The sequence below is a fragment of the Gadus chalcogrammus genome, chromosome 13 (assembly GCF_026213295.1).
Source record: "Gadus chalcogrammus isolate NIFS_2021 chromosome 13, NIFS_Gcha_1.0, whole genome shotgun sequence".
Classification (NCBI taxonomy): domain Eukaryota; kingdom Metazoa; phylum Chordata; class Actinopteri; order Gadiformes; family Gadidae; genus Gadus; species Gadus chalcogrammus.
Window position 1 is genome coordinate 4,397,544 of NC_079424.1, and position 26,018 is coordinate 4,423,561.

Here is a 26,018-nt window from a genome sequence, read left to right on the forward strand (position 1 = left end):
AGGACACGTCTCCGCTGGCTGTCAAAAACCGCCGGTGATATGACGGCCCCAGAATAGGTTAAATTCCCCCCCCCCCCCCCCCACACACACACACACACTCACTCCCAGATCACTAACGTATCCAGCATGTCCCCAACGTACACGTAGGGCCTACCACACGTATTGTGGCAACATCTAAGGGTTTGGATACTGGTCCCCTGTTTGGATACTGGTTCCAGGGTTCCAGGCTAGCCGGTCGAGGTGGGAGGGACCCCCGCTGCTGACGTCACCAGCAGCACCAGTTGGCTGAGGCTGGAGTCAGCGTCTCCTCCCAGTCTCCCAGTCTGAGAGGTGCAGAGGGGAGGAGAGCATCACTCTGTCAGTCGCACTCCTCTGACTCGCTGCGTGGCCGTGCGGGCAGAACAACAGAAGAAAGCCGGACGGATACTGCAGCAGACAGCAGATCTCTGTTTCCCATCCGCCGACCTGCAGCCTCTTAGGAGGGCAAGCTCGATGCTCGTTCTTTCTGGCGGACTACCCATGCATCCGAGGAGCCCCTAGCCGCCCGGGCTGGACAAGCCTCGGCGTTCGCCTGGAGAACCGGCCGTCCTCCGCCTCGGATCCGTACTCATAACTTGGCTCATTGCGCGCCTGGGAAAGCCAGCATCATCATCCTCCTCTTCATCAACACACAGAGCCCCGATAACCTGTGCGACAGCCGGGGGGCTTACGGTACCCGGGCTGACGGTACTTGGGCTGAGGCACCCGGGGACGGTTCATGTGTCAGACCCTGTCTCTCTGAAAACAGGTTAAAATGTTGCGCACTACCGCCAACACACTGGCGGCCGGGCTGCTGCTCCTGGGGCTCCTGGACAGCCTGGAGGTGATCCTTCCCACCCGGGCGATAGACGGTGAGTAGCGTTCCGTGCGGGGCTCAACTATGTCACGTCTGTTGGGTGTGCGGTTGAACCCACGGGCCTCGTTGCGGTGCAAGTTGCTACCTTACTGGGGGAGCACAGCTTCCCAGACTTGTGGAGGCAGCGAGCCGGGGAGGGCTGACAGGACGGCCGGGTTCACGAGACACCAGACCGTCACGGGGTCTGGTTATGGGGTCCCCCCCCCACCCGCCCTCATTATTTTGAGGTTTTCATGATGTGGCAGTCAGATATGTCAAGGTATCACCCAGCCGTTAACAGTGCTGTCAGGGGGACATCTAATTAAGCGGTGTGAATCAGCACTCTGATTGGGCAGCAGTAGCCCCCCGCCCCCCACCCCCCAATGCAACACTGTCGACTGTCTACGCAGCAGTCAATAGACAGCCGGTCAAGGGTTTTGAACTGTAGGATTTCAAATGCTATATGCTACAGTTTGATTTTGTTTGTTTGTCAAATAGCGTAGTCCAACGCGGTGTAAACAACCGGAATGACAACATGACGGCTCACATCCCTCCCCCCTCCCATCAGCGGGACGTCAACAGGCGCTCTGAACTTATTAAGGCCTGCCGTCTGTGTGATGGAGACGTTAAATAACAGACTCCGAGATCGTTAGAACCCCAAACCCCCTTCCTTCCGGGACTGGTGGAACTACACCCACTCTGAACTCGTGAGTTCAGAACTTCTGGAAACGATTAAGCTTGAAAGCCATCGTTAGTTTTGTGTGGAGGGGCTGGCGGTCCGCCCACTGCTCCCCAATGAGCGCTCACTGTTGACAATGTGAAGGCTTGTTCAGAACAATCCAGAAGGAACCGTTCCAACTCTGTGGTTCTCTCCCTCTGACAAACAGCTTTGATGCGTCCGATGGTTGCAGGAAAATGCATGTTTTGAAAAAGATTTCACGTTCTTTCAAATCCGTTTGTTAGTTTATCAACAAGGGCGGAGATGTCACCCGACAACAGCCCCCGACTTCAATGGGACTGAACTGCTCTTTGTTCCTGACGCTGGACCTCCGCTCACAGGCTCAATCTGTTCCCAGCTCCGCTAATTGGGGTCACTTTGGAATAAAAGGGTTTTGATGAAAGAATTTGCATCATTCCAACCCGTGGAGGAGAGTTCAGTATAAAATAAACGGGTAATCCTCATCTCCTCCCCGCAGGCTCAGAGATCTGGGATTACTGGGTTCTGTGGAGTAAGAGGGGTTTCTACATGAATCAGTCAGTAAATGGTGAACTGGCTGGTTATATGAAGTAAGAGGGGGTTTCTACATGAAGCAGTGGGTAAATGGTGACCTTCCAAGTTCTATGGAGTAAAAGGGGTTTCTACATGAAGCAGTCAGTAAAGGCTGGCCTGAGTTCTATGGAGTAAGAGGGGTTTGTACATGAAGCAATCAGCAAATGGTGACCTGACTAGCGTTATCTGAACACTTCTATATCAAGTATCTCCGGCATTTTCCTGTTGAGAAATAAAACAACAAGATATGATGCTTCTTATTTTTCACTCCATCAAATTTATTGTTTAACGTCTGAAGTTATTGATTTTAAACCTGATTGTTGAATGTTCCTCGCACTTTGTTTTACTACAAGGTTTGGTTCCCTTGCCTTATGGAGATAGCATTACTGTTGAGATAGCATTTGGTTTGCTATGCTGGGTCCGTCCCCATGGCAGGTTGGGTGAAGCACCTAAAGGGGTTCCTAGGTGTTGGTTCCTAGGTTGTTGGTTCCTAGTGTTGGTTACTAGGTGTTGGTTCCTTGGTTGTTGGTTGCTAGATGTTGCCTCCTAGGAGTTAGTTCCTATGTTGTTGGTTCCTATGTTCCTGGGTGTTGTTGATGTGGAGGAGGCATCGAAGTCACAGTCAAACCAACGCAGTTGGTTTCTCCCAGCGTTGAACAGCGGGTGTATGATTGGTCGATGTCCCTGGGTAGAGCTCTAACCCCGCTCGTTTTCCATATCGTTAAGCATTGAACGCTCAATGATGCTGAGCGCATAAGTGCTCTTAAGAGCAGCTAACACTCCAAACACCCTGAAGTACACCTCCATTAACAGGACGACCAACGGAGCCTTCCAGAGGAAATCTCCTCCTCTCCAGTATTCATACACAATCATGATTCATAAATCATTTCTTAAAACAACATCCCACGTGAACAATCCTGTACTCGCCTGGAATCGTTGAAGCTGGAATACTTTCGGTTGATGTTTCAAGGAAGTGCTCAGAGAGTTTGTCATGGCTAGGTGCAAAGGTTCTCCTCTCAACACCTTATGCCATGGGTCCAGACAGTACCTCCAGCCAGGCTACATGGGGCTGGGGTGTTCAGCTGAGAGGGCTGAGATGCTTCATGAAGACCATGCTGATGCTCTTCATGACAGACCGAGGATTAATCGTATTTGTTTTGTAATATCCTTTTATTGAGGACAGCCGGACAAAGAACTGGGACTTGGGTATATTTATATATTTTCTTCTGTGTGGTCCTAAACCTCATGGGCTTTTGTTTTGAAGTGACGGGTGGGACATTTTGATAGCTCAGCTTATTGGTACTAAGTTCTCCCAGAAGGTTTTCTCCCCCTCTGAGGTTGTGCTCGTCATGTTCTCAAACAGTGATGTACTCCTCTATGTTCTCTTTAAGGAAATGACTAGTTGGATTTATGAGCACGACGGGCTGGGGAGGTTGCTGTCCTCCTCAGCCATAACTCCCCTGCAGGCTGACTGCTGTGTTCTTCGTTAAGAGGGTCGGCCTACATTAGCCGTTCTCTGTATGTCTGTCTGGTATCAGTCCATAAGGTGTCCACGTCTGTGGCTCTGAATACTAAAGAGTGTACATCGTCCCTGTGTTTGTGCCTGGTGAGTTGAACTGTGATCAGTGCACCAAGCAAAGCTCAGTATGTGTATCTCGACAGGTCATTAGACGCTTCCATACAGCATGGTGCTGACAGCCACACTGTGTTACCCTGGTTAGTAGGGCCGGTCCAACCAAAGAATGGGGAAGCACATTGATTCACATTCATTCCACAGCACATTGAGTCACACTGAACCAAGCGTCTCACCCTGGGCTTATGAAACGCCAGGAAGGGATTTCACAGACAATCTCCTGAATACTGTTGCCTTAGTCAGCAGCATTCTAAATCTGACTTGGCTGTCATTCACCGTTAAGTTTAGGTACAGTACGTCCCCAGATCGTAACAATAGACCGCTCTCCTGGACCTGAGCAGCTCTCGTTGTTCGTCACTCTGCCGTTGGGTTTTAAATCTGCAAACGGAGGTTCTCGTGGTCCCTGGTCTAGTCAGAAGCGCCTGAAATCCTCTGGGCGGTTGAAGAACGGTGAGATCCTTCAGAGTGCCTTCAGGTGGCGTCGTAGTGAAGGTCCCGTATGATGGCTTCAGGTAAGGTCCAGAGGTGTGTACTGGTCCTGCACTGGGATCCAGACCCAGGTCCTGCTGGCTAACCAGAGGTCTGTACTGGTCCTGTACTGGGAGCCAGGTGCTGAGACACCAGTCTGTGTCTCTAGTCAAGCATCATTTCCACTGCAATGTCAGCAGAGTTCCAAAACAGTCTCTGGCACGCAGTGCAAAAAAACATTATTTTAGTTATATTATATCTGGCGGAAAATGCCAGAGGGAGATTTGGCATTTGTTTCCCTATTAGTGCTGGTGTGTGTTTTTCTTTATTAAACATTGCCTTCGACCTCCATTACACACGTTTAAAGGGACTGGAGCCCGCCATTCCGACACGGAAAAAAACAACCCCCCCCCCGCCTCCTTATCTCCTCCCTGTCTCAGCAGAGTGAACCGGGTCTCTCTAGGTGTTAATGGAGGTTGGTGTGGGCCCAGTGAGCCTCGGCCCTCGGCCCTCTGGCCCTCCAGCCCCAGCACAACCCCCGGCCCGCGGGGAACAGCTCCCAGACCCCACTCAGGAGCCGCTCGCTGACTCAACGATCGTCGTTCGTTTGTTTGGCCTTGGGATTCATTTTTGAAGGAAGCTTAGGAGAATTGTTTTGAAACGACCTCTGACCCTCTCACTACGAGTTGATTTTTCTTTAGCTCTTGGATTTTTTTAACGCGGTGCATTTATTCAAATATCTCCGAGAGGACAGAGACAGAGCCATGATGGTGGGGATTACGTCACGTCAGACCCACATGCTGTGAGACCATGTTGGAGGTGTTTTCCTTCATGCTGCATCTCCTTCTTATGTCACGGGTTCACACACAGGGAGGGTGCTTGAATACGTGTTTTGCGGTTGTGCTCAAGGCCAAGCATCGGTGGGAGCAATCGTCAGCCAACATCTTGGCCGCCGAAAGCTTCTCAAACATTCCAACAAGCGAGGGGAGCAGGAGAAGATCTGCGCTACCTTGAGACGCCAAGTGTGTGATAACGGCAGAGCGCTATCTCCCGTAGACTAAACACAGCCTTTCTTTCCCCGGGAGCCAACAGCCACGGCCCACCGAGGTGTTTTGAAGCCCTCCGCTGGTCCCTGCGTCTCTGCGCTCTGTGCACGGCGACCACACCTGTCTGGGGCTGTGATCTGCTGCCTTGCATTGTCCCCTCCCGGCCGTTTAATCCTGTAGCTACTTTCCTTTTCTGTTGTTGACTTGGATTAGGGAGGCTGTGTACTAGTTTCTCGTTTTTGTTTCTGGGTGTTTTCCGCCTCGCCGGGCATGTGATTCTAGTCCTCTTGACGCCAAATCCGGACTGATCCGTCTGTTAATAGAGGAGGAAAGAGTTTCTTTCCACTTTAAACGTGGGCGGTTGCTGGTCCCATAGGCTGTGCTGGTCCCATAGGCTGTGGAGTTGCGACTCAATCCTCTCCAGTTCTGAAGGGAAGTGAACTCGTCCTGTGAAGCTCAAGTTAATCGTCTCTATCCCAGTGCTGACTGCTGAGGCAGGAATATTGCCCTTTTTATTCAGAGAATTTAGACTAAACTCGGACTAGAGTTGTTTTTGAACGTGCGTAATGGTTCAAGAATAGATTCAACACATTATAGAAAACATTAATTACGGTGACTGAAGCACCAGTCACACGTCCTGAGAGGTGCTGTCACTTTGGAGCTGAGGTGAAGTCATGAACTCCTAGTGTTATGTGGTAGCCTGAACGACCAAGTATTGTGCCGTACAAACGATCACATAACCCACCACCACCGCCACCACCACCTCTCCTTACCGGTCGTGTGCTCTGTTCCCCCAGAGCCAGACCCAACCTGAGGTCTGAGGACATGTTTCGTCGCACCTCTGCTTATCATCAGCCTTTGTGGACGAGAGTTTGAGACCCGTCTGTCCTGTCTCCTTCTCCTGTCTGTCCTGTCTCCTTCTCCTGTCTGTCCTGTCTCCTTCTCCTGTCTGTCCTGTCTCCTTCTCCTGTCTGTCCTGTCTCCTGTCTCACCTGTCTGTCATGTGTTTCCTGTCTCTCTTGTCTGTCCTGACAACTCCCCCTGGTGTTTGAGTAGCAGCAGAGGTCCGGGTCCTGGGGGGTTCAGACGGTCTGGGTCCTGGGGGGTTCAGACAGTCTGGGTCTTGTGGGGTTCAGACAGTCTGGGTCTTGGGGGGTTCAGACGGTCTGGGTCCTGGGGGGTTCAGACGGTCTGGGTCCTATGGGGTTCAGACGGTCTGGGTCCTAGGGGGGTTCAGACGGTCTGGGTCCTGGGGGGTTCAGACGGTCTGGGTCCTGGGGGGTTCAGACGGTCTGGGTCCTGGGGGGTTCAGACGGTCTGGGTCCGGGGGGGGGGGGTTCAGACGGTCTGGGTCCTGGTCCTGGGGGGTTCAGACGCTCTGGGTCCTGGTCCTGGGGGGTTCAGACGCTCTGGGTCCTGGTCCTGGGGGGTTCAGACGGTCTGGGTCCTAGGGGGTTCAGACGCTCTGGGTCCTGGTCCTGGGGGGTTCAGACGCTCTGGGTCCTGGGGGGTTCAGACGGTCTGGGTCCTAGGGGGTTCAGACGGTCTGGGTCCTGGGGGGTTCAGACGCTCTGGGTCCTGGTCCTGGGGGGTTCAGACGCTCTGGGTCCTGGTCCTGGGGGGTTCAGCTCTCAGTTGTTTTGGTGGAGCGTCGGGTTGAGTGTCCCTCCCTGAGTCACCGCCTGCCGCCCGGGCAGACCTCCAGAGTATTTATAGCCCCTCTGTGGGTGCTGGAGGAAACGGGCCGCTGGCTGGGGGGGGCAAGGCCCAGACAGGAGCTCCTCCGCTGGGACCGGCCCGCGGCCCGGAGCGGGGGAGCCAGGCCTGGACCCGCATTTATAAACCGGACCCAAATAGCCGTGACCCAGATGCGTCTCGGCGCGGCGGCGGCGGGGGCGGCGGCGGCGGCGTCCGCCCTGGGTAAACACCGCGTCTCACGGACCGCATGTGTGACATTCCCCCGTCGCATCTCAGCGCGCTGCCCGCGCCCAGGCCTGCTCTCACATCCTGTCTCCTGGCTCCGGGGCTGCTTTGTCCCCCTAGGCCGAGTACTAGGCGTCTCTCTCTCTCTGGCCCTTTGCTCCTGGGTCTCTCTCTCTCTTGTCCTGTGTGCTGGGTGTCTCTCTCTCTCTCTCTCTCTCTGGCCTAGTCCTGGATCTCTCTACCCCCTGGTGTTATCTCCTGGTCTCTTTCTTTGGTCCTGTCTCCTTGGTCTCTCTCTCTCCCCCTGGTCATGTCTCCTGGTCTCTCTCTCTGGTCCTGTCTCCTGGTCTCTCTCTCTAGTCCTGTCTCCTTGGTCTCTCTCTCTAGTCCGGTCTCCTGGGTCTCTCTCTCCCCCTGGCTCTCTCTCTCCCCTGGTTCTCTTTCTCCCCCCCTGGGTCTCTCTCGCCCTGGGTCTCTCTCCCCTGGGTCTCTCTCTCTCCCCTGGGTCTCTCTCTCTCTCTCTCTCCTGGGTCTGGGTCTCTCTCCCCCTGAGTCTGGTTCTCTCTCTCCCCCTGGGTCTCTCTCTCTCCTGGGTCTCTCTCCCTGGGTCTCTCTCCCTGGGTCTCTCTCCCCCTGGGTCTCTCTCGTTGGGTCTCTCTCTCCCCCTGGGTCTCTCTCCTGGGTCTCTCTCCCCCTGGCTCTCTCTCTCTCCCCTGGGTCTCTCTCTCTCTCTCCTGGGTCTGGGTCTCTCCTCCCCTGAGTCTGGTTCTCTCTCTCCCCCGGGTCTCTCTCTCTCCCCTGGGTCTCTCTCTCTCTCTCTCTCCTGGGTCTGGGTCTCTCTCCCCCTGAGTCTGGTTCTCTCTCTCCCCCTGGGTCACTCTCTCCTGGTTCTCTCTCCCCCTGGCTCTCTCTCTCTCTCCTGGGTCTCTCTCTCCCCCTGGCAGGAAGGTGATTCAAGGTGAATCCAGTATTTCTGGCTCAGCTGCGGTCCATTTGGTTTTGTAGCTCTCATCCCTTCCTTCTACCTAATCATCCCCTGCCTGCTCCATCAGACCTGGCCTCAGTCCCTGCCCTCCCTAAGGGTCTTCAGCCCGTTTAGACTCATGGCATCAACATGCAGCTCGGGTGATCGCCGCCCGGCTCAGGATGCTGACAGACCTCGGGGATCGAACCCAGTACCTTTAGACTGGGAGTCCACACACACACACACACACACACACACACACACACACACACACACACACACACACACACACACACACACACACACACACACACACACACACACACACACACACACACACACACACACACACATTATAATGATAATATAATAATAATGTATATAAAAATAATGGCTCTAACTTTCAATGAATTATTAAAGCATGAACATACCTGCTTCTCTTTCTCCTTCTCTTCTGTGAAAGGAATGCGTATAAGCGAAGGATTTCAGGTTTAATCAAGCACAAGTAGGTTTAGCACTTAGAGAATATGAGAATATTACCTTCCCTCGAATGAGTTGGAGATTAATGTTGATTTTACTTCTGCTCGCATTCCTTACCTGCTGGCAGAGAGGAAAGAATACAAACATCACCCTCTACTTTCACAGCCTGCCTCACACCAGGTGTTGTGACATTATCAGTTGTCGCGACATCACCAGGTGTTGTGGCCTCCTCAGGTGTTGTGAGATCATCAGTGGGGTGTTCCACGAATGGAGGTTTAACAAACACAGAGTTAACGCTGAACTCTAGGTTGATTGACCCTGTGCCAACTAACCCAGAGTTTTTTTTAAGCCAATCGTGAAAAGGCAGACAGTCTGCAGACTGGATCTGGCCCTCAAATTGTCTTGACCCCGGTGGAGGAGCTGTTAATAAACATAAATTCAGGGCGCCCTGGCATGGTACCTGGAGGTACCTCCTCAGAGAGTCAGGGGCCATGTGAGGGTACCCCACTGGCTGAATGTAGGTTTTTTACTTTTCTTGTATTTTAGATTTTGTTTGCCTTCGAAGTAACACATGCAAACCGTATGCGTGCCACAGCCTATATGTTCCAAATGTTGTTTTTTTTGGTAACTGGGTAGAAAACCTAAAAGTGACAATTCATCAACTTCACAGATCAAGATGGATTAGTGCTTTTAATGAAGCCGCCGGCTACGATCGAACATTCTCCAGTGGATGCAAGTCCATTAGGACTATTTTATACTTTATGTTGTAAGTGCCTCTCGGCATAGTACTCAGACAATATTGCTCTTTGTATGATAGGAGGCCGATAAAAATCGTGGATGGGTCATCTGAAAGGACTGAGATATGCTCAGCATCTCCAACATTATAGATAAAACTACCATTTGCAAAAAACGGAGGGCTACACAAATAGTCTGGAGTGAACTGAGGCCAGGTCCTCGATTGGTAGTGTTGGCTTTGTAAGGCTGGTGAAGGCTATTTAAATATATTAAAGATTTGCGCGAGAATCTATATCCCTCCAGCAAAAAGTCATCCGATATGCCAAGATGTCGAGCCGTGGTCTTATTAATCGCTCCCGGTGGATTGCACGCATAATTTGCGCTCCGATATCAGCAGGCCTCTCATCAAAAGGGCTAGCCATTGTGAACACATGAAATCTGCGGTGAACGCGGGTTTAAATACCCAAAACCCGGTTATGTTTCAAACTTAAGCTGCGCAAAACCTGCTCCGACCAGGTTTGATTCAGAGCATATGTTTCTATAGTAACTAGCATACCGTGTCCATTTTGGAATGGAAAACCTAGGGTTACCGCAAACCCTGGGTTAACTTACCCGGTTATGGGATAAAACCGGCTTTGTGGAATACCCCACAGGTGTTGTGACGTCATCACGTGTAGTGACGTCGTCAGGTGACATCGTGGTAGGCCTATGGAAGTGAACTGTAGGTGACCCAGTTTGGACCTAAGAACGGTTCCTTTTACATTTTGTGGGGACTTTATTGTCTTCCCACCTAGACTTCGGGGTTTTAGGGATCAAACTCATAACAATTGACTTATGATTTCCATCATGAAACATTTTTCTTCATCTTGTTCAACGGACAACATTACCGTGCCCAATCAAAAGCGATTTTTCATGGTCGAATGATGCCTCTGGCCTCCCAGACAGAAGAGTTTTAACCACACTAATCATACCCCATCTAGAGTTGAGGAATCTCAGCCTCCAGACTCTTGGCCCTGTGTCTGCTCTGATATTTATGCTATTTTATAACCTCGGCACCATTGTCATAAAAAGTCATTTTCCACATATTCCAATACCACTCCGGTTCTGTGACTTGGGTTGGGATGTCTTCCTGACTGGGCAAACAACCTGTCCACCACGTCAACACAGTGTCCCCAAGGCCTCAAGATCAGTGTGTGTGTGTGTGTGTGTGTGTGTGTGTGTGTGTGTGTGTGTGTGTGTGTGTGTGTGTGTGTGTGTGTGTGTGTGTGTGTGTGTGTGTGTGTGTGTGTGTGTGTGTGTGTGTGTGTGTGTGTGTATATATGAGAGTGTAACTCACATATGAGTTTATAGTGTTTGGGACCAGGACCCAGACCGTCTGAACCCCCTAGGACCCAGAACGTCTGAACCCCCTAGGACCCAGACCGTCTGAACCCCCTAGGACCCAGACCGTCTGAACCCCCTAGGACCCAGACCGTCTGAACCCCCCGTGTGCTGGCTCTGAATACCTCACCCCTTGTTGGATTCGGGTCTCTCTCTACCCTTGCTGGGTCCCGGGGTCCAGAAGTAGGTGTCCCTTGATAGCCTGTAGACCCTGTTGCATCCCCAGCAGGGGTCTGGGGTCTCCCTGACCCAGGTACTGGGGTACTGATTCTGGGAGTCCATTCTCCGCCCGGTGGTGCCTGTAGACCATCCCCTGTGTCTCTTGAGATTCTCCAGCTGTTGTGGGTGTGTGGATGGGTGGGTGGGTGACCCAGGATTCAAGAGGCCTTGTTCCCTGGTTCTGGGCCTGGCTGACCCCGGAGTCAAGACCCACCAGAACACAAGACCTTTTTGGTGTCTTCGCTCTCTCTTGTTGGTGTCTTCTCTCTGTCTCGTTGGTGTCTTCTCTCTGTCTCGTTGGTGTCTTCTCTCTGTCTCGTTGGTGTCTCCTCTCTGTCTCGTTGGTGTCTTCTCTCTCTCCTGTTGGTGTCTTTTCCCTCTCTTGTGCGGCATTCCCTTCCCCTCCCCTCACACCGTTCTGTCCTCTCTGCTGCAGCCCCGAAGACCTGCAGCTCCAAGCAGTTTGTGTGCCGTGACCAGGTGACCTGCATCTCCAAGGGCTGGCGCTGCGATGGGGAGAAGGACTGCCCCGACGGCTCGGACGAGGAGCCCGACGTCTGTGAGTCTCTCGCACGCACACACACATGCACATACACGCACTGGCCAATACACGCAGATAAACACGCACGCACGCACGTACACAAACACATGCACTGGCACATGCACGCAGATAAACATGCACGCACGTACGCAAACATATGCACATGCACACACACTGCTCTAACATAAACCCGTACGATAGTATCTACTATAAACCCACTTGTTGCAGTGTGTGAGTGTGTGTGTGTGTGTATGTGTGTTGTAGAGTGTGCTGTAGTGTGTGTGTTGTAGTGTGCGTGCGTGTGTGTGTGTTTTAGTGTGTGTGTTTTGTAGTGTGTGTTTGTGTTGTAGAGTGTGCTGTAGTTCGTCTGTGTGTCGTAGAGTATGTGTGTAGGTCTGTGTGTTGTAGTGTGTGTGTGTTATCGTGTGTGCACTGTAGTGTGTTGTAGTGTGTGTTTAATGCACATCATGTGTGCGTTGAAAGGCTATTACCAGTGGCGTTTCGAGTTGATTGCCCTAATCTCCCCGCGGCTCACTTGTGCGGCGCGGGGGAACGCTGGCTGGCGTGACGGCGAAGATAACGATCAGACGCTCCGGGCGCCGCGGGCGAGACAACGATCACCACGGCGACGGAGCGACGCCTCGGTAGGCGCGGCTCGCCGTCTGTCGACCGACCGCCCCGCCGATGAGGGGATACGGTGGCGGCCGTCTTCACGGTCTGGGTCCCGGCTCGGTTCGCCCCGTTCCTCGCTCTGCAGACAGAACGCCGCTCTGCTCCTGGAGCCCTGGGGAGCGGGAACAGTACAGGGTTACTGAGCGCTGTTAATGCAGATCATATCGCATGTCTGCGCTCAGCTCAGGCGACGCAAGATCTTTACGTCTTGGTGAACCCGAACACAAAGTTCTTTTTGCGGCAAATGCTTGTTTGTGTTCTGAGATAATGGGTGAAGAACCTCTCAGCTCTTTGAGGAACCTCTCCGATCCTTGAGGAACCTCTCGGCTCTTTGAAGAACCTGTCAGCTCTTTGAAGAACCGCTAAGATCTTTGAAGAACCTCTCGGCTCTTTGAAGAACCTGTCAGCTCCTTGAGGAACCTCTCGGCTCTTTGAAGAACCTGTCAGCTCTTTGAAGAACGGCTCAGATCTTTGAAGAACCTCTCAACTCTTTGAGGAACCTCTCAGCTATTTGAAGAACCATGGTCTTGGTGGCTCTGTGGCAATACTGTACTCTATTGAACGGTCGTGACTTCTTCAGGAACACATTTTATTTAGTACCCTGGCGTCTGTTTTTCTCAACTTTTCAAAGTTATCCAACGAGAGCATGTATGCATGTTTTTTTTATGTATGTATAAATAGACAGCCTTCCTCCTTACGTTAAGATCCTTCCGGACTAATCCCAGAGGAAGGAATAAAAGCAGAGCTGTCCTGAGAGAGAGAGAGAGAGAGAGAGAGAGAGAGAGAGAGAGAGAGAGAGAGAGAGAGAGAGAGAGAGAGAGAGAGAGAGATGAGAGAGAGAGAGAGAGAGAGAGAGAGAGAGAGAGAGAGAGAGAGAGGGGGAGAGAGAGAGGGGAGAGAGAGGGGAGAGAGAGAGAGAGAGAGAGAGCGCCCCCGTCTAGACGAAGCAGGGAGAGGTCTGCAGGTTATTACAGCGCTCTGCCCAGAGCAATGCAGAAACCTGCTGTTGTTCCCTCGCCCGCCTTCTCCTCTACAACGTCTCTGCTTCCTCCTGCTCCCCCTGGGCACCGCCTCTCTATCTGGGACAGGAACAGCACGGTGACACCTCCCTCCTCGCTCTAACTCCCTCCTCCCCCCTCCTCCCTTCTCCCTCCTCGCTCAGCCTCCTCCCTCCCTCCTCCCTCCTGCCTCCTCCCTCCGTCGCTCCACGGAGCCTGTCCCACGATGGCCGCAGGTCCAGGGAAGTAGGTCAGCGGGGGGGGGGGGGGGGGGGGGGGGGGGGGGCCGGGGTGCGCGGGGGTCCAAGGTCAGCAGGGGGTCCGTGGTCTTCAGGGGGTCGATCCTCTTCCCCAGAAGGCCCAGCGGTGCGCTGACCGTCACGGGCTCCGCGGTGAAAGTCGCTTTTCCCAGAGCAGTGATTTAAAAGCGGACGCTGAGACACTAGGTACAGTCGGTCCAAGGACAAAAGGAGGGGGGGGGGGGGGGGGCGGTGTTTCACAGGCCGGCGCCAGTCGGGGGGGGGAGAAACGGCTCTGGGTTACTCGGTGGGTCTCCTAGCTACAGATAAGACGCTGTGTGCTGCAGCGTCGTATGAATCACGCCTCGCGCTGAACAAATATGCTCTCGCTGGGTTCAGCCTGGGTTCGCGTCCCGGTGCTGAAGGATGTTTGTTTTGACAGTGACGGCGCCGTAACGCAGAGAGATGGGTCCGCTCCACGGGGAAAAGGCCTCCGAGCGAGGAAGGATCTTCAGGATGCATCCACGACATCAAGGAACACATCCAGCACTCGCATCATTTTGGATCATAAGATACTGAATCTGACACAGGCGCGGATTTATGTTACAAACTATAAATTCCCTGGATGTTTTTGGATGCAGTGAGAGTGCGTGTTCTTTGCCGGTATTCCTGGTTAAAGTTACATCATGATAAAGTCGATGTTATCGTGATACGTGGCGTTAGGAGGATTGCATCACGTTACTGCAGCCTCTGAGTGCTCTTTGTGGGCACGCCGGCCTCAGCCAATGAGGTCAGCCGCCGTCCAGCACAGCCGTCTGTGTGTCTGTGAGGGTGTGTGTGTGTGTGTGTGTGTGTGTGTGTGTGTGTGTGTGTGTGTGTGTGTCTGTGAGGGTGTGTGTGTGTGTGTGTGTGTGTGTGTGTGTGTGTGTGTGTGTGTGTCAGTCGGACACGTGAAAGAGGGATTCAGGCGCCTCATCAGAACCACAATGTCTCTCGAGGGAAAGTCGATGCAAGACAACGGCGAACCGTGCGAAGATGACATCATAAACCCCTCAGATCTCACGGACAGGAAAGAGAAGTTGAACCGCCGTCTGGATCGAGACCTGTAGCCCAGAGGGGGCTAGCAGTGCTAGGGCTACCGTGCTATCTGCAGCAGCCCACACTCTGACCCTGCCTGTAGACTCAGTGAGACAGCACTGTCTCCTTTTGCTCTCCTGTCTTGAGCAGTTTGACTGACTGGCTCTGAACCAAACTGCAAGAGGAGATGAAATGTTGTCGTTTTTTTTGATGGGATTCCAGAATCAACAGATTGATAATTTAGTGGGTAGTGATCTGTTATTCGGTATTGCTGATGTCGACTTCATGAAAGATGAAAAAAAAATGGTGTCATTTTAAATCTTTACAGACAGCGTTTGCGTTGGCCCTCAGAGTATAACAGGTACACGATGGGTTGAAATAAACATGAAGCGAAAAGAAAATGAACCTCCCGTTCCCCCAGATCTTTGCTCCTCTGTGTCTGTGATTTATGAGAAGTTCAAAGTGCTGTGCATACTCATATCCATATAAATGAAGTGGCATCATTTCATTTATTCTAGGGAAGTGCAGGCATAATATTTGAATGTACAATAATTGCTCCGATAAGGATGATCTGGCTACAGATCTCATTGTGATCACATGAGATTGCGCCCCTCCGAGCGCTTATAGAGTTCACCTCGCAGAACGCCATCCTACAGGTGCTTCTAGTAGGTGTGAGGACACCTCTCTTCTCCATCGCCTCACCTCTGTCAACTATATCAACCCTCACCTCTATCTGCTCTATCTTCTACATCAACTATCACCTTTATCTGCTCTATCACCTCACCTATATCATCCCCCTCAACTCTCTCACCCTCTCTCTGTCGGTGTCTCTCTATCTTAGTCTGTTTCCCTCTCTCAGTCTCACTCACACACGAGGCCAGTGCAGTGAGGTTACATAAACAGAACGTCCTGGTCTGACCAGAGGAGCTGCTAATGTAACAGAGGAGCCAGCATTTGTATGCGTGGCAGAACACTGCTCTGTGCTGCCGTGTGTGTACGTGTGATGTTCTCGCTAGCGTAACGTGGGCACACGCTAAAGCTCTAACTAAAGCTCAGGGTAGGGGTCCTTCCGACACATGATGCAGACGGGGAAACTGTCGATTCACGCTCCTCCTCTCAATTCTATCCTTCAGCATTTTAAAGGGTTATCAGTGTTATACCATGCAGTGTTAAACATGACACAGCAACATTCCTGCCTGACGTGGACACCTACAGTCTTCTCGTAGACGTGGTGCTGGCTGTCAATGATGCAGTTCTCTCTCTGGAGTCTGTCTACGTGAATGTTATTTGAAACTATCTTTATACGAAGTGGAGCCTGAGAACCAGAGCTGGGGCCGACCGCTTTGTGTGCCCTCATATTGTAGTGATTTGAGGCCCCGCCCACTCCTGCCTTTGGTTTAAATTACAGACGTCTGCGTGTCGATGAAACCGGCCCAGAGCAGAGTGTTTATGGAGGTGTGCTATTTCAGGGGTGCCAGGGCAGAATGTGGCCCCACCGCCGACCACTGGTCCTGTTTGCTGCTGGGAAACGGGGGGGGTGTGGGGGGGGGGGGGGGGGGCTGGGACCGGGGGGAGGGGGGTCTGGGACCTAGGGGGGGGGGGGGGGGAGACTTACCCCCTGATGCAGGACAGAGAGCCTTGCCTGTGTTCAGCCAAGGAAAGCGTGTCAAGGGTTTAAACTTTTATAAAAAAAGACTCTTATGTAAGCGTCTCAGAGGGGGGAGACGGGGGAGAGGGGGGAGACGGGGGGAGAGGGTGCCTCGTCATGGGGGTAGGGCAGGACACAGTCCAGCAGGGGGGGAGGAAGAGAGAGAGGGAAAGAGGGAGGGAGAAAGAGAGGGGGAGGAAGGGAGAGAGAGAGAGAGGCTGAGGGACAGAGAGGGAGAGGGAGAGGGGGAGAGGGAGAGAGAGAGATTGAGAGGGGGAGAGAGAGAGAGAGAGAGAGAGAGAGAGAGAGAGGGAGAGAGGGAGAGGAGAGAGAGAGAGAGAGAGAGAGAGAGAGAGAGAGAGAGAGAGAGAGAGAGAGAGAGAGAGCGGGGGAGAGTGTTGTGCAGAGTGATCTGTAATGTTGACATGATGGACGTGATTATTGCCCCCTCCTCCCCTCCTCCCTCTCTCAAAACACACACACACACACACACACACACACACACACACACACACACACACACACACACACACACACACACACACACACTTCTACACCACAGACACTGAGCACCTGGCTTGACCCTTGGGCCTGTCTTGGGGGGTGGTGGTGGGGGGGGGGGGGGGCTGTTATGATGAGCCGTAGTGGGCCTGCCTGTCTCCTGTACGGAGCAGACCAAAGCATCAGTAAGCACACAGTGTTGATGTTGGTAATGTTGTCCTCAGGCTCCTTAATACTCTTTATCGCTCCTTAAGGTTACTTATCGCTCCTTATAGCTGCTCATCGCTCCTTACTGCTCCTTATAGCTGCTTTTTGCTCTATATTGCTCCTTATGACTACTTATAGCTCCTTATTGCACCTAATAACTGCTTATGGCTGCGTGCTACGACCCCACTGTATCTTTGAAGTGAAGCACTTTGGTGGATGTAGCTTGTGTGTGTGTTTTGCGTTTCTCCAGGCTGTGATCTCAGGGGAGCTGGCTCACTGAGGAGGTGAGCCAGCTCTGTGTGTGGATGTGTGCTCTGTTCCTGGGAGCTGCTTTGGCCCTTCCTGCCTGTTGTTGTCCTTGCTGCTTTCCCACCAATGTGTTGTGGATCTTGGAGAGGGGAGGAGCTAGCCAAAGTGGGGCTGTAGAAACAGGAGAACAGCCTACTGCAGTAGTCCTGCACCCTGTGAGCCTCAGTGTGGGTGTGTGTGTGTGTGTGTTTGTGTTTGTGTCTGTGTGTGTGTGTGTGTGTGTGTGTGTTTGTGCTTGTGACTGTGTGTGTGTTTGCATCTGTGTGTGTGTGTGTGTTTGCATCTGTGTATGTGTGTGTTTGTTTGTGCTTGTGACTGTGTGTGTTTGCGTCTGTGTGTGTGTGTGTGTGTGTGTTTGCTTCTGTGTGTGTGTGTGTGTGCGCGTGTGTGTGTGTGTTTGCGCTTGTGACTGTGTGTGTGTTTGCACCTGTGCGTTTTCACCTGTGTGCGTGTGTGTGCGTGTGTGTGTGCTGCTGCTGTGTGTGTGTGTTTCCGCGCCCCGTGTTTTTGCGTGTGTGCGTACACACACAGACTCAGTACGGGACGTCAGTCCGTCGTCTCCCTGCGGTCGCCCTGTCAGTAGCGGCGTGGAGCCCGTCAGTGGGTCGGCGTGTTCTGGAAGGAGCTGATGATCGCTCCATGATTGCCTCGGGGGCTGGAGGCCGTTCAGAGGCTGTCGAGGGAGCAGCAGCGCTGAGCTCGGTTTCCCCAGCGCTCTGCTCGCTCGGCCTGGGACGGGGCTGTCTGGGGCCGGTTGTCCGGGCTGGAGGGGGTGAAAGGAGCATTAGAATGCAGCTCCTCAGAACAGAGCCTTCGCTCGGCTGCGGTTCTACTGCCAGGGAAATACTTTGTGTGAGGGCTGCTGGCAAGGTTATTGGGAGCGTTGTCAGGGTTCTCTGTGTCCTGATTGGTTGAGTTAGGGACCCGGAGGCATCATGGGAAAGGCCATCCAGCCTGGTGATGTGATTGGTGGGGCTAGAGGAATCCCAACTTGGTAGCAGATTGGTTTCTTGTTATTCATCGGGCATGGGAGATTTTATTTCTATGCTGTTTATCGCAGATGATATTCAGATGGTATTCCTACGCTATTTATAATAAGTTGAAGCATGTTGTTCTGTGTGTGACCAGAATTATTTTTTTTTATTTTTTTGGGGGGGTTGTTTGTGAATCGGCCATTGTTTCTGGTTTGCTCGGGTCATTTGTCTGTTGTCCGCAAAATCAACATGAAACAGCAGGTGTTCCTCCTGGCTGCCAGGCCCGGGACCGGCCCGCGGAGTGTCTGATTGGGCCCCGCTCGGCACTCCCCCTTGATGAGGCGCTACAGGCCTTCTTCTGTTGTTCCTCTGTTTGTTATTGGCCCGTCGCTCGCTGTGTGCGGCCCGGGTGGCGTGCGACTTGGAGCGGAAAATCCCCACGGCCTGATGAGAAAAAACACGGGCTTGGCCTTCGCGCCGGGTGTGTTTCTGATCAGGCTTCTTTAGAAGGGTGTGTGTCTCTCAGAGGAGGGAGAAGACAATCACTGGAGATAGTGAACGCAGTCAATGGACTGCTTGTGTGATGTGCTTTGCAGACCGTCAGCCAGTCGAAGCGCTTTGCAGGGATTTGCTTCGCATTCACCCGTTCAGCCACATGTTTCACACCCGGACAACGTGTCGGCCATGCAGGACCAGCGGATCGGGAGCAGGTCGGGTCAGGGGCCTTGCTCAGGGACATGTCGACACTCTGCGGGGAGGAGCCGGCGGTCGAAACCAGCAACCCGCTGGAGGTCCTGAAGCCCGGTCCCCGGGGCTTAAGTACACTTAGGACACATTGACTTAAGGCTGTTCTACAGTCGATGTTCCATGTAAGCCCTTGTCAGAGCTAAGTCTAGCTCTCCCCCCGTCCCGCCCCCAATGCTGCCTGCGTCCGACCGTACGTACGTCTGTCCCCCCCCTCTGGGGGTCTGTCCCCTGATCCTCGAGGTCTGTGCCACGGGGCCACGCGACGGGCGGGGACGTGACCCGGCTCTCAGGCCGATTTGTGTGATCCAAACAATGGCCTCACTTCTCCCATCGCCCCCCCCCCCCCCCCCCCACAGAGAGCCCATGTGCCGGGCCTTAGCTCCCAGCGGCTTATGAACGATGCGGCTTCTGCCTCCCCCCCTCAGCCTCCCCCTCCCCCTCCCAGCCTCCATCTCTAAGGAGGAACAGCTTTGTTCTGAGGCTCCTCTGACAGGAAACGCTGCAGCTCTGGAAAAACTTACGCGTGAGGCTGGATCACGCACAGACACCTTTGTTATGTTTTTTTTGGGGGCCGCTTGTAATCACAGCATTAGAGTGAAATGTGGAGCTGGTTCGTTTTAATTGGTTCGTTCTCACTGTCGTCCTCGTGTTCAGAGCCGAGTGATGAAGTCCCGACCCGGTGGCGCGGAGAGTGTCGGGCTGTTTATGAGCCCTCTGACGACCCCCCCCCCCCCCCCCCCCACCCCCAAGGTGTGAGTACCCCCACCGCCGGGGTAATAAGCAAGCGGTGGACTTGTTGTAGTGCTCGGGGATGCGGAGCTGGCTCACGCACACGCGAGGAATGTGGAACAAAAGAAGTCTGTTTAATTCACGATCGCAGCCTTTTCCACGGCGGCGGCGGTGGCGGCGGCGCTGCCAGCTGCTCCGAGCTCGCACTCCGGTGTCTGCTGTGGCCGCCGGCCGCCTCCTCTGGACCTGCCACCTTGGCTGCTCCTCTCTCTCTCGCTCTCGCTCTCACTCTCTCTCTCTCTCTCTCTCTCCCTCTCTCCCTCCCTCTCTCCCTCCCTCTCTCTCCCACATCCCTGGCCCTATCTCTCTCTCTCTCTCTCTCTCTCTCTCTCTCTCTCTCTCTCTCTCTCTCATCCTTTTTCTTCTACGTCTGTTTTCTGCATTTTTCTCGCCCCGGAGTCTATCGCTCTCTCTCTCTCCCTCATTCTGCCTCTCTCACTTCGCATCTGTTTTCGTTAACTTGTCACTTTTTCCTACATATTTTCCTTGCTCCTTTACTCCAAAATAGGTCAACAGATATTAAGAGAGAGGAGGAGGGGGAGGAGGAGGAGGAGGAGGAGGAGGGGGCGAGGGCGAGGGAGGACACGAGAAGAACGTTTCATTTTCCACCCTTGGCCCCTGCGGCAGGCGATCCATCGCGTTATAACTTCTTCAAATAACCTTAGTTCAGACCGTGGCTCAATGAGTAGAGCACGGGGCGGCCTGTAGCTCAGAAGGTGGAGCGGGTTGACTGGTGACCTGAAGGTTGCTAGTTCGATCCCCGGCTCCGCCTGTCGAGGTGTCCCTGAGCAAGACACCCTAACCCTGACTGCTCCCGACGAGCTGGCTGTCATGCACCAAGCTTGGTTGCTTGGTGCATGAATGGGTGAATGTTAGGCAGTGTTGTAAAGCGCTTAGAGGGGCCACTGGTTAGAAAAGCGTGATATGAATGCAGTCCATTTACCATGGAGGAGGCGGCGCTGGGGCCTTCACTCTTTTCTGCTCGGAGAACGTCTTTGTTCGCTTACGTTCCGGACGGTTCCACCGTGGGAAGGCACCGCACAACTTCTACACAGTCGTCTACACGCGATGTGTCCGGCTTCAGGAACTAATAAAAGTCCATAAACGCACCAAGGTCGTTTGTTTCAGCTTCTTCACAATGTTGCGACATCTCAACGTCGTCAGTGTCCGGCAGAACCGTCCTGCAGCAGAAAAGCACAAAGCAGCAGGAGGACACGAACCCGACCCAAAGGGGTCCCTGTGCGACTGGACCGGGAGAGATCCCATCCTCGGAGGAACCAGGAGGAGATGCTGAGAGTGAAGCCTGGGGACGAGGGAGCAGGCGTTCCTGGAGGAGGCTCCAGGTTCATGACGTCTCCTCGCAGAGGCAAACACCTCGGGGAGTTGTAGTATTTGGACCCGGAGTTCAGTGCTGCCGCCTCTCCCTGGCAGGCGGTCCGGACCAGGTGTCCGGCGGGAGAGGCTGGCTTGCTACCAGCAGGCCGGCAGACCGTCTCCAGGGCACTAATGCTCTGCGTCGCCAGGGTGGGCCGTATGGGGCGGTTATGTTCTGGTGTGTGTGTGTGTGTGTTATGGTCTGTTTGTGTGTCTGATGTGTGCGTGTGCCCGGCGTGTGTGTGTGTGTTTTTGTGTGATGTGTGCGTGTGTGTGTGTGTCTGGTGTGTTGTGTGTCCGGTGTGTGTGTTCTGGTGCGTGTGTCCAGTGTGTGTGTTCTGGTATGTGTGTTTGTGTGTTTTGGTGTGTCTGTGTTTGTGTGTGTGTGCATGTGTGTGTGTGTGTCTGCTGTGTGTTCTGGTGTGTTTTTGGTGTGGGTGTGTGTGTGTGTGTGTGTATGTGTTCCGGTGTGTGTGTGTTTGTGTGTGTGTGTGTGTGTGTCTGGTATGTGTCTTCTGGTGTGTGTCTTCTGGTGTGTATGTAGGGTGTGTTTGTTCTGGTGTGTATGTTCTGCTGACACATTCTGGGTGTGTGTTGCTGTTGTTGGTAATTGAAACTCTGAAACATTTTCCTATGTGATTATTTTCCGAGAAACGCCTGTTTTTATAAATACGTGTTTCAGGCCACCGACTGCTTACCGGCAAGTTCACACGCAATGAGCTATGATCTGAAAACAATCCTGAAAAACAAAATCATTTGAACCATGAGCCTTCCTTTTATGACCAACTGTTTTTGTGTGTGTGTGTGTGTCTGTTTGTGTGTGTGTCTGTGTGTGTGTGTCCGTGTATTTTCCTGTTTGTCTTTGCATGTGTGCGCTTGTGTGTGTGCGTACTTGTGTGTTTCTGCATGCGTGTGTGTGTTCACGCCCGTATTCGTGCATGTGTGTGTGTGCATGCGTGTGTGTGTGTGTGTGTGTGTGTTTTTTGTGTTTTTGCATGCATGTGTGTGTGTGTGTGTGTGTGTGTGTGTGTGTGTGTTTGTGCATGCGTGTGTGTGTTTGTGCATGCGTGTGCGTGTGTGTGTGCGTGCGTGCACCCCCAGGTCCTCACATCCGGGCGTCCCAGTGCCCCCCCAACGAGTACCAGTGCGGGGGGACGGAGCTCTGCATCCACATGAGCCGGCTCTGCAACGGGGTCCCGGACTGCACCGACGGCTGGGACGAGGGCCCCCACTGCAGAGGTACCGTCGGCAAGCACACACCGACTCACACACCGACGCACACATAGACACTAACACACACACACACACACACACACACACACACACACACACACACACACACACACACACACACACACACACACACACACACACACACACACACACACACACACACACACACACACGTATAAAGACACTGACGCACACACACACACAGACATAGACACGCACGCACACACACGCACAGACTCACACACCAATGCACACATAGACACTAACACACACACACACACACACACACACACACACACACACACATAAAGACACTAACGCACACGCACACACAGACATAGACACTAACACACACACGCACGCACACATACGCACACGCAAATACACTAACACACACACACACACACAGTCACACACACACAGACTCACACACCAACACACACATAGACACTAACACACACACACACACACACATTAAAGACACTAACACAGACTCACACACAGACATAGACACTAACAAACTCTCACACACACACACACGCACACGCAAAGACACTAACACACATGCGCCGCACAAACGTACGCATTCACATCCACACACACACTAAAACACACACAGACACACACACACACACACACACACACACATGTATGCACATGCATACCCGCACACACACACTAACACACACAGACACACACAGACATACACACACACACACACACACACACACACACACACACACACACACACACACACACACACACACAGCCACAGCCAGCGCGAGGACATAAATCCCCTGTTGTTTAGGTTTTATTTGTTGGCGCTGTTTGTCCGACCATGAACAGTGTGTGTTTGTGAGTCACATGGGCGGAGATGTGATCAAGTCCTGCCTGATTAACTCTTCCAATAAACACATAACACTGCCCTGGTGGATATTGTTGATGCCAATACCGGGCTGGCCTCGCTGAACCGGAGAAATCACCCTGGCAGTGGAGAGCTGATTCTCTCCCACCATCACATGGCTTCAGCACTCAAAGGAACAGTTTTGCAGAGTGTGATTATTAAAATGCAGTTGAATGACAAGCATTGTCACACTCTCACAAGAATAACTTACGCATGCTGTAAGACCGTTAGAACAAGGTTTCTATGGACGCTTGTGGTTTGAGGAGGCTCAGGAACGAAGAGGTGAAACCTCATTGGTCTGGTGAGACCGTTTCCCCGTTGACCCAGCAGGTCCTGGCCCAGAGTGTCCCCAAAACCGGTTCAGCGGAGCTGCAACGTCTCGCTACGTGCTGGCATGCTAGCAAGCCTGCGGTAGCGATCAGCGTACTCTCCTGTGATGGCGCTCGATCTCCTCCTCGAGACGCCTGTCACTTCAGCTCCGCCTCCGTTTCCCCTCAGCCCCCCCACAGAGACTAAAGTAAAGTGGATTAAATATTTATCAAGGCGACATGATGGTAGTGGGCGGAGAGAGTGAGAGACATCATAAAATCTTCATGATGATGTACCGTTCTTTTTTAATGTTGGTAGCTCTCATCTCGTTAGGGGGTCATAGCCCTCTGCAGGTTTGTGGTTCTTCATCCCCTCTATGGAGCTCAGCTCCAGGTTTATCTACCTGTTGTCTTCAGCACAGAGCTTTGTTGTTGAGGAAGAATAACCCATTTTTGTGACACTTCGGCCAGCAAAATATCTTCGAGCGTTATCTTGGGAAGAAACAGACGGCTACGTTTCCAAGAATACATTCAATGTGACAATGGGGGCACATGATTCTTATGGGGAAATAGTGAGGGTAGTTAATACTAAAGGCTGCTGCACAACGGACCAACCGTTGGCCACCTGAAACGTTTGGGGAGAATCTGACGAGTTCGGGAACAAATCTGTTCGGTGTGTTCAGCTGTGTTTGAAGCTTTTGGAACCGCGCAGACTTTGTCGTTTCCGATTCGACATGCAAAGTCTGAGAGGGTTGGCGTCCGAGGATCAAAGCCTCTCATTGGTTCTGTGCTGCGTGCTGCTAGCACACAAGCAGCGAATCAGCACGATGTGTTGGAACGGTGGACTAGCGGCACGAGACTAGAACCAACCGACGTTAAGGGAGAAATATTGCATCTCGCACAACACGCAGAACGTAGGCACTACTGTAGCAGTGGCAGTAGTCTTTGCGGTGTGTTTCAATGCAACTTTTCCGCCAGACGGGTCAGACGAGAAGCAACGGAGGGGTCCGATAAAGGCCTTTGGTTTGAGTCTGGGCCGTGTGGGGGCCCCTTGAGGAGGAAGTCGACACATCTGCAAGACATTTAAAGGAATCGACAAAACAAAGGAGCCAGTCGATTGGCCCCAGTATCAGACTCCGTGGCTGCAGTGCCAACGCAAATGCCAACTATCTTGACACCTCATTAGGAGAGAGGAAGGAAGGTTTCTCTTGTTCCAAGGATAATTATACAATTCCTTTTGCATTGACTAGTAGTTATATAAACGAGGTTCATATGATTGATGTAAAATCGTATGTTATAGTTACACTTAATATTTCCACGACAATGGTGTATGTGTCATTCCGAGGGTCGCTGAACATTGGTGGCCTCGGGCGATCTCTAAAGCGCTCTAATCTGGATGACCACGAGTGGGATGTCTGGCTGTGGGTCTGACTCTCCAGTACCCCCAGCTGTCCCACCGGGGCGTGCAGGCACGCTGCCCTCTGTTCCCCACCATGTGGGACTGCGGGGGGCTCGCAGGGTGTCTGCATCCAGGGAGGAAATGGGGAGCACTTCGGTGAGCGGAGTCTGTGCTGTGGTTCGGTTTGATGTTGACGCACTGAACAGTATTCTGAGGATGGTGAACTGAAGGTGGAACGTGGAGCCCCACTGTTCCTCGTACGGGGGGGGGGGGGCGTCTGGTTCCCTGTCAGGACACTCTGAGTTCTGACAGCCGGTTGGCACTTCAGTGTGTGCTGAATAATGTACGCCCGGAGATACGGAGCGCACTCCGTGCTCCACCGTGCTCCTCCCGACATCCTCGACTGCCGGTGATCGTGCAGTGCGCGTGTTTCCGTTGCGAGCTCCTCTCTGAGAGAGAGAGGAGCAGCCGAGACGCGCCGCACGCGGTCCACGCCCAGGCTGAGCTTCGGGTGTCTGCTCTGGCTGCCGGGAAAGAGTGAGTCACGTTGGGCTACGGAGGGATGGACTTTGTTGTGACTGCCGCTGTCTCATGTGGTCGTGTGAGTCTGTGTCTCAGAGCGAGCGGCGTGTGTTCTAGTCTCTGAGCTCCTGCTGAAGGCTTGGGTTGTTATCGGGGGGGGGGGGGGGGGGGGGGGGGGTGGGGGGGGGGGGGGTGCTGTAGTCTCTGAGCTCCTGCACCCCCCCTTCGAGGTCTTGGGGCCAGCGAGCACATCAGTGGTCATGTGTTTTTCTCTTGTTTTGGAGGTTGGCAGGGTTTGAGGAGGTGTTAATAATATCATGCTGCCCAGATGGAGGGACGGTCAGGGCAGACGGTGTGAAGTTTGTTGTCTGGACAACTTTAAGAAGACACCTGGCGGATGTCTCGCTGTGTACTTTTTAAAGACCCAGAGATGGCCATGTGTTAAAGGAACTGAGTTGAAGAGGCAGCACACTTGTTAACTCTGATGTAGAGAACCCTGAACAAATACCTTACATGCTGTCATTGACCAGACAGAGTGCAGTTTGAAAATAAGTTCAAATACTGTATATATATATATATATATA

At 52.9% G+C, this 26,018-nt stretch overlaps 1 protein-coding gene across 1 annotated transcript in view; it reads left to right on the forward strand.

Annotated features, from left to right (window-relative positions):
* Window positions 1-324: 324 nt before the first annotated feature.
* LOC130402286 (low-density lipoprotein receptor-related protein 1-like) overlaps window positions 325-26,018 on the forward strand; it is a 63,162-nt gene continuing 37,468 nt past the window's right edge. The window contains exons 1-3 of the mRNA XM_056606431.1: window positions 325-890; window positions 11,429-11,551; window positions 22,170-22,307. Of these exons, the coding sequence (XP_056462406.1) occupies window positions 794-890; window positions 11,429-11,551; window positions 22,170-22,307 (358 nt within the window). The 5' untranslated portion in view covers window positions 325-793. The remainder of the gene's footprint in view (window positions 891-11,428; window positions 11,552-22,169; window positions 22,308-26,018) is intronic.